Source organism: Diaphorina citri, unplaced genomic scaffold (genome assembly GCF_000475195.1).
Source record: "Diaphorina citri unplaced genomic scaffold, Diaci psyllid genome assembly version 1.1 scaffold3493, whole genome shotgun sequence".
Lineage (NCBI taxonomy): Eukaryota > Metazoa > Arthropoda > Insecta > Hemiptera > Psyllidae > Diaphorina > Diaphorina citri.
The window spans coordinates 3,918-12,993 of NW_007380898.1; the positions used below are offsets into that span (position 1 = coordinate 3,918).

The 9,076-nt window shown below is 36.2% G+C and overlaps 1 protein-coding gene across 1 annotated transcript in view; it reads right to left on the bottom strand.

Annotated features, from left to right (window-relative positions):
* LOC103520343 (dual specificity protein phosphatase Mpk3-like) overlaps positions 1–8,841 on the bottom strand; it is a gene marked incomplete at its 3' end in the record, with an annotated part of 10,738 nt that extends 1,897 nt beyond the window's left edge. The window contains exon 1 of the mRNA XM_026831500.1: positions 8,216–8,841. Coding sequence (XP_026687301.1) covers positions 8,216–8,633 — 418 coding nt within the window. The remainder of the gene's footprint in view (positions 1–8,215) is intronic.
* Between the last annotated feature and the right edge of the window lie 235 nt (positions 8,842–9,076).

Here is a 9,076-nt window from a genome sequence, read left to right on the forward strand (position 1 = left end):
ACCAACCTTAGTGGTGCAATACCAACCTTAGTGGTGCAGTTGTTAACGCGTTGGACTTTGGATCTGGAGGTTGGTGGTTCGAGTCCAAGTTATGTCATAAAATTTATATAGGTGAAATAATCGGGGAACGATGTTTGTGACAAGCATTTAAATATGTTTAACACAATTAAAATTCCCTTTTTTTAAGACAAGTATGGTACATTTGGCGGTAGCTTGACGTCTCATGTGAACCACCATTGAAGCAAAGAGAAAGAAAAATGCAACTGACCAGCAATTACATTTCTTCTTGGCAGTGGTCAATACATTTGGCGGTAACTTGACGTCTCATGTGAACCACCATTGAAGCAAAGAGAAAGAAAAATGCAACTGACCAGCAATTACATTTCTTCTTGGCAGTGGTCAAAACGTTTTTATTTATTTCGAAAAGTGTAGGTCTAAACATTCTTGGTTTCATATCCTTTCAGGGTGACCAAATTTTGACCCTGTTGTCAAACTGAATGTGCTATTAAAAGGGAGAATGGATGTCACAATTTTTATTTATTTCGAAAAGTGTAGGTTTAAACCTTCTTGGTTTCATATCCTTTCAGGGTGACCAAATTTTGACCCTGTTGTCAAACTGAATGTGCTATTAAAAGGGAGAATGGATGTCATATAAATATCCCCTTTCCATTTTATTTATGTCGATGAATATCAGATAATGCCCATTTCCAAAAAGACTTCTCACTCCTTACGCAAAGTAAAAAGTCTCTTATGTCAAAATTTGTCGCATTAGGATTGAGATTTCTGAAGTCCTTTTAGTAATGGGCCACTGGAACCACCTAACAGTCGATATAGTACTGTTACTAGAAAGACTAGAGCTTTCAAATTATCAGAATTTCTTAACGAAACTTTTGGGTTCAAATAAATTTAATAAATAATAATGATCGTAAAAAATAAAGATTTGTGCAATGTTCTTGCACTTTACATGAATGAAACGAATAGCCCGTGTTAATCTAGTCTCAAGATACTTGGATATTAATCTGATGCTACCTACGCCTCAGGGAAACATTTGGCCAACATTTTAGAGATGTGTTGTTTTATTTGGATTAGCTCATCGACTAGAACCGAGCACGTACAATAGATCTAGTATCGCCATCAAACTTTGACTTTGAGGGGCCTTTACGGGTTACCACCCAGTTTTCGGAGGGATATGGCCGGCTGTCCAGTTCTACTAGCTTAATTAATAGGACATTTTGTTCTAAGCTAACAGTTCATTAAGCACCACTTATGTACTTTAAGTTCATCAAGATATTTGAATATTAATCTGATGCTACCTACGCCTCAGTGCAATAGTCCTAAATTGAAATGGACGCGGCACATAGGGTATCAGGAAGAGACCGCCTTAACATAATAATAAAAAAATACCTACGCCTCAGGGAAACATTTGGCCAACATTTTGGAGATGTCTTGTTTTATTTGGATTAGCTCATCGACTAGAACCGAGCACGTACAATCTCTAGTATCGCCATCAAACTTTGACTTTGAGGGGCCTTTACGGGTTGCCACCCAGTTTTCGGAGGGATATGACCGGCTGCGGCTGTCCAGTTCTACTAGCTTAATTGGACATTTTGTTCTAAGCTAACAGTTCATTAAGTACCACTTATGTACTTTAAGTTCACCAAAGTTCTTTCATTTATGTATAACGTGAATATTTATTCAAAACATCACAACTGACATCTCTATAGTGCGTGCCTAAAGGACATGAAAACGCAAGTTGATTAAATTAAAATGTTGATTATTGATATTTGAGGAATTGCATTCATTGTTGAGGAATTCATTATTTTTCCTTTCTTAGAAATCAAACTAATCAGCTTCAACATCATCAGAAATGTATGGATTGAACCAAATCCATATCATGCCTCATAGTTCGTATGTGTTTATTCATTTTATGTATTTAGGAAATGAGAGTATATTGGCCAATGAAATGTTCTCTAAAAGAGAACAAATTTGTGTACACAAAAATGATTTATTTCACTCAATTTAGAACAGAGAGGAAACATCTGGTTCCGGCCATTCACGCCTCGCTCTCTCCCCCCCCCCTGTGTGTCCAGAAAAAAAAACGCGAGGCAAGTACCTATTGTGTTTATAATACCTACTGATTTAAAAATTTACGATAGGCATACAGATCTCGCCTAAGGTAACTTTAACCTACTGAAATGTAGTCTTACTTCGATCTACTTGGGCTATTGGTAAGGGTGGAAATGGACATGACCCTTCAAGTCCCTAGCCTAGAGCAGAAAGCTTTGTACCAAAATGGACTACTTACAGCGGATTAAAAAACCCGATTTTTGCTAGAATACCTACCTAATGTACTTATTGGTCTAATGACTCTAATGTGGCCACATTGAAATGTTAACTCTGAAAAAGCAGCTGTACCCAGGGACCAGGGCAAGTCATAACATTTCCCTGCTTTCATCAATTAGATTCGAGAGCAAAACGTTTAGAGAAAATGTCACTTTTCACTTTCTATTCTATTGTAAAGTATTCTTTCCATTTCGTTTAAAATAGGAATGCCACGCGGCCTCGTGCTTGGAATATAAAATGCTAAATCAGACCTGATGTGCTTAATAAATACACATGTTCGACAAGTCAAACTCGAGAGTCTTATAAAACTTGAACTCGGTACAATATGAACAAAATTTCCAAGAAATACTATGCTGAGAATAATAATATTCACAAATAATAATATATTCTTCCTTCGTAAGTCCAAGTGTAGGGAAAGTAAGACATCAGTGAGTTGAAATTCCATTTCTTCTCTTCTCTCTCCTCTCTTGGTGTTGCGTTTTGCTCCGATTTCTTGCCTTCCTATTGCCTTATTCTATGGGGAACAAGCTGGGCCCGTCCCTCCGGGAATTTTTTAGCCATAGTTTATTCGATCATGGTTAAAGAATATCTTTTTGTACCTACCTAATTTTGTTTAATATCCAGTTTATTATCATTCTTGGATTTGAATTTTTTGATTTTACTTTCATGTAATGATTTAAAATCAAGACTAGAGCCCGTTCTCCTTTTATTCCCAATATAAGGTTCAAGTCACCCATCCCATCCATTTATTGGCCTTGCTCGGCGTAGCTTAATATAGGTGACGCTAAAACCGGTCTTAAATGATCGACTGAAGTGTTATCTAAAACTTTCTCGCTTTGAGTTCATAGGTCGTCGCGACAAATTTCGAGATCAGAGCTCATTTGTGTAAGAAAATGTGAAAAAAATCCCCCAAAAATCAGTTTTTTTGGTTTTTTGGCTTTATGGTTTTCTGGAAAAAATTTGCACCACCATTTTCGTGATCCTGGTAAAAAGACCTTTAATTTGATATATAGGTCGACCAGGTTTGGATAACTCCTTCTATGGGGACAGACCGACAGACAGACCGACCGACAGACAGACGACACCGAAGCGAATACAATAGTCCGTCGTATTTTTATCAACTTATCTGTACTAAATTAAATAAATAAAAATAATGTTTGCATAGAAATTTTCGTCCAATAGCAAAATTGGATAACCAGTTCGAGAGTTATGGTGAAAAACGAACTGAAGACAAAATTGTCAAGTTGAAATGTGGAACTGGTCTCATTGAAGAAATACGGCCCTTGATTTTTTTGTGGGGACTTATGAATCACCCTCGAGAGTGGGTCGAAGCACACCACAATCACCGCCCTTGTTTTTTAGCCCATGATCTGTAAGTACTATTTACAGTATATCAGGAAAAAATTCGTCACAGAGCAATGTGACAACTTTCAATTTAATTAATTTCCGAATTGAAAAAAGTCGAAATTTTTCGATCCAATTTTTACTTTCCTTCATTTGTATTTCTGTAATGCAATGGAAAGTCGTGTGGTGTTCACACCAGATTTTTCTCCATTGTGCAGAGCTGGATTTCTCTATAACTCTTTCTACAGGATGCTACCACTTCTCTCATCAGATGAATGAACTTTGGAAGAAAAATAGAGAGGGATTCTTTTCGGTTTTCCTCAACCTCATTTCTGCACCTCAGTTTAGACCTCCTCCTCACCTTAATAATTTGTTTGGTAAACACTGCTTACCTTAATAACACTACATACTTACTTAAACAGAGACACAGAGGGAGCCCGAGCGTGCAGATAAGACGAAAAGCAGCAACGGAGCGGAGTTGGGTGGTAGAGGACGCCTTCGGCATTAACCTCGCCCAGTGGTTACCTTCCCCTCAAGAGTCTATTATTTTTCTAATGGAATCTGACACGATTTCCCCTATTCTGAAGTGAGAACGCCCTCTTGGATTTCCAGTGGTTTATCATTTATGTAGGTATTCCATATAAGCAAGAACTTTGTAAGACTCCACCAAAATTTCAAGATTTCGATTTTTGCCATTGCTGATTATATGTAGTTTTAGATTTGAGGAACTATGTACTTGTTTTATTTTAGGTACTTAAGTATTTAATTCAAGCTTTAAGAGACAGACTGCCAGTTTAAAAACTTTACATTCAGGACATGGCATTATTCCTTGATGTGTATTTATAACAGAAGTAAGGTTCAAGAAAATGATGGGGTTAATGACCTCTGGTGGGTTAAACCATCCACAGTAAATACAAACAATACCCATTCAGCTGTGCCTCATGTCATCTCATATGTATTAGCATTAAGCCAACAGCACATATACAAAATCAACAGTCATAACAGAAGTAAGGTTCAAGAAAATGATGGGGTTAATGACCTCTGGTGGGTTAAACCATCCACAGTAAATATGTGGCGCCCACAACAACACTCAACACAAATATAATCTTACATAGAAAACGCAGGTTCTCGTTTCTCCACAATTTCCATCTCTGAAGTATAATTCAAGCTTTAAGAGACAGACTGCCAGTTTAAAAACTTTACATTCAGGACATGGCATTATTCCTAGATGTGTATTTATAACAGAAGTAAGGTTCAAGAAAATGATGGGGTTAATGACCTCTGGTGGGTTAAACCATCCACAGTAAACACAAACAATACCCATTCAGCTGTGCCTCATGTCATCTCATATGTATTAGCATTAAGCCAACAGCACATATACAAAATCAACAGTAAACAACCATCTGAGAAGTGAAAAAAGCTAGTAATTATTCAGAGGCCACAACAATGAAAAAGAAAGCTCTTTTTTTGTGTTTAACCTCTTCCTATAATGACACTGGTCACTGCTCATTTGTGACAGCTCCATTTTGTATCAATTTTATATTGACATGACTTCTGAACAAGCACCAAAAAGCCAAGGCAGTCTGATGTTGAATGCATTATTTTCCCATTGATCATGGAAGTGAAGAAACATGGTCTTTGAATGGTGATCATCTGGGATTCACAACTTGCATTTTAGCTTCCTTTTTTTCACTTAAGTAAGTAAGTACTTAGGTACCTACTATATATATTGAGTGATCTGCAGTCTCATGTTCAAAGGTAAGTATTATGACTTTTTTGTAAGCACAAATGCATGATAAATTGTTCACTAACATTTATCAACACATCAATTTGAGGCTGAAAATTCGAGGGTGGATTATGCTGGACTCCAACAGAGAAAAATTCATGAAAACTTTCTCTTTAGGCCCATGTTTTCTGCTCTAGTGATTAAATACGGTAATTATTCAGAGGCCACAACAATGAAAAAGAAAGCTCTTTTTTGTGTTTAACCTCTTCCTATAATAACACTGGTCACTGCTCATTTGTGACAGCTCCATTTTGTATCAATTTTATATTGACATGACTTCTGAACAAGCACCAAAAAGCCAAGGCAGTCTGATGTTGAATGCATTATTTTCCCATTGATCATGGAAGTGAAGAAACATGGTCTTTGAATGGTGATCATCTGGGATTCACAACTTGCATTCTAGCTTCCTTTTTTTTCACTTAAGTAAGTACCTACTATATTTATCGAGTGATCTGCAGTCTCATGTTCAAAGGTAAGTATTATGACTTTTGTGTAAGCACAAATGCATGATAAATTGTTCACTAACATTTATCAACACATCAATTTGAGACTGAAAATTTGAGGGTGGATTATGCTGGACTCCAACAGAGAAAAATTCATGAAAACTTTCTCTTTAGGCCCATGTTTTCTGCTCTAGTGATTAAATACTGCCGAATAACCGAATATATCGGGACTTCAGTAGGATATAGGGGTTATAGTCGAATTCTGTCGAAAATCTCATTTCCTGTTTATTCGAGGTACCTATAATACTTCTGCTTTGCAATAAGTCCTGTGGTAGTCTTGTGGTTCCAAGACACTTTACGCAATCAGCTAGTTTGTCCATAATAATCGACTGGAATAGGACACAGGGTCCTAAAATTTACTAGTGAGGTTAATGCCCGGGTCCTACATAACCCTCAGAGCTCTATAACTGCATTGCCATACCTAATTATAATTAGGTAGGTACCTATTAAGTGGTCAGATTCTCAAAACAAACAAGGATAAAATTCCATGCCTTGGCCGGGACTCAACCTGTTTCCCAAACAAGCATCCTGACCACTATAACTAAGGCACAGGTGTTTTTTTGCAATTGACCAATTAACCTCTGTATAATAGTAATGCATATTAAAATCAACTCACCGCTATAGAACTGTATACCTATCTCTTCCAATTACTAGTCTGAACTTAGGAGATTAGCTATGCAATTGACCAATTAACCTCTGTATAATAGTAATGTATATTAAAATCAACTCACCGCTATAGAACTGTATACCTATCTCTTCCAATTACTAGTCTGAACTTAGGAGATTAGCTATTATTCCCGAGGTAAGTACAACGTACGGCTTGCACTACACTGTGTTCCTGTTAATTGTATATTGTTCCGAACGGATTGCACATTGGTCTTATTCCCACACTTAGGTACCTACTATATTTATTGAGTGATCTGCAGTCTCATGTTCAAAGGTAAGTATTATGACTTTTTTGTAAGCACAAATGCATGATAAATTGTTCACTAACATTTATCAACACATCAATTTGAGGCTGAAAATTCGAGGGACTCCAACAGAGAAAAATTCATGAAAACTTTCTCTTTAGGCCCATGTTTTCTGCTCTAGTGATTAAATACAATTTAAGGGGGTACAAAAGCCTGATGAAAATAATGATCTAACTACAAAGTAAGCACTGGAACTGCTAGATTATTATAGCAAATACCTTGAGTACTTTTATAGTGAATAAAAGGGCTAAAAAAGAAATCAATCAATGAAATAAACAAAGGACTGTGCAACAGCTCAGGATAAGAATTCACACACCATTGATTTAGAATACAAGAGTGCTAGATTCATGAAATGCTCCATAGTCTTATCTCACTTCACATTCGATTGAAGTGAGATTGATATTTTTCACTTTATGTAAGGCGGATAACAAGCATACTGCTTATTATTTGATAAAACTTTTTAATCATTTTATATTAAAGCACTATAAAGCTATAAATTTATACTAAAGTGCATAAGTAAATGTGATCTCAATTCCAAGAACTATAAAGTTTAGAATACAAGTGGGAGTTTTAATGTTATCTTGTTACTAATGTATTCACATATCACATCCTCCACAATCTTAACCTAACCTAAAAAACTATGAGACTTGAATCCTGTTGAGCTATTCATAGGATTATTTGATAAAACTTTTTAATCATTTTATATTAAAGTGCTATAAAGCTATAAATTTATACTCAAGTGCATAAGTAAATGTGATCTCAATTCTAAGAACTATAAAGTTTAGAATACAAGTGGGAGTGTTATTTGATAAAACTTTTTAATCATTTTATATTAAAGCGCTATAAAGCTATAAATTTATACTCAAGTGCATAAGTAAATGTGATCTCAATTCTAAGAACTATAAAGTTTAGAATACAAGTGGGAGTTTTAATGTTATCTTGTTGGTACTAATGTATTCACATATCACATCCTCCACAATCTTAACCTAACCTAAAAAACTATGAGACTTGAATCCTGTTGAGCTATTCATAGGACTAATGTATTCACATCCTCCACAATCTTAACCTAACCTAAAAAACTATGAGACTTGAATCCTGTTGAGCTATTCATAGGACAGGAAGTTATGCCATTCCTTGAAATACTTTATTCCACCCAACAGGATTGATATTTAATGAACATTATTGGAAACCATGGGTAGTTAATTGATTTTTAAACCCTCAGAATGCACATTGGTGCCCACCTACACATTTCTAATGTAAACACTTACCTAGTAAACACACTACTTGGCAGCCATCTTGCTGCAATCGTTTTGTAAGCACATTCATGGTGTCTGATGCTGTATAACAATGTTTCTCCCGGTCTCGAACCTCCACCTCTGACATACAAGAGTCCCCATACACCACGAACAAACTGTCTTTGTAGGCGTTCATAATTTTCTCTTTGAGCTCTCTACACTTGATGGTAGACAGCAACTCAATCTTGCCTGCTGCCAGCCTCCGTAGCATAATGCTTGGAATACTAAAGTTGACAGCATGACGGATGTGGGATTCTGTGTACTCATTGGAACTACGACAGTCCAGAATAATAAGACGGGATGGGTCTGACCTGAGTTCCTGGAGTAGCCAACTCTTTGACACGCACAACTCTAGCGTCGTAAATTCTTCTTCTCCTGCAGGCATTTTCATTACAGCCAAATTCTTCTAGCGCATTACCTTCAAAACGAAAAATACACAATCCAAAAAAACACAAAATGGAAAACTAACACAAAGCCTTTAATCCATTTCAGAGTTAATAAAGTCAAAAATAAAATTAAATAAAATCCTAAACGTGAAAACAAAACTCAACAGAACAACCCAACTCAACAACACAAACACTGGCAATGTTTTGATGAAAAAGTAAAAAATCCCTCCGCCCTCGAGTAAAAAATCCCTCTTATCCTACCTACCTTTGAAAAATCGTTTATTTCTATGACGCGTAATTTTTCGTAGGCGGAACCGGAAGCACGGTTTATCTGAAGAGAATTATTTTAAATTAATGTACTAATATGGAGATAACTGCCATTTGACCAATAGCTACCCATGGGTCACAGATTTACCTAATTATTCTAGTTCCAAGTACATACATACAG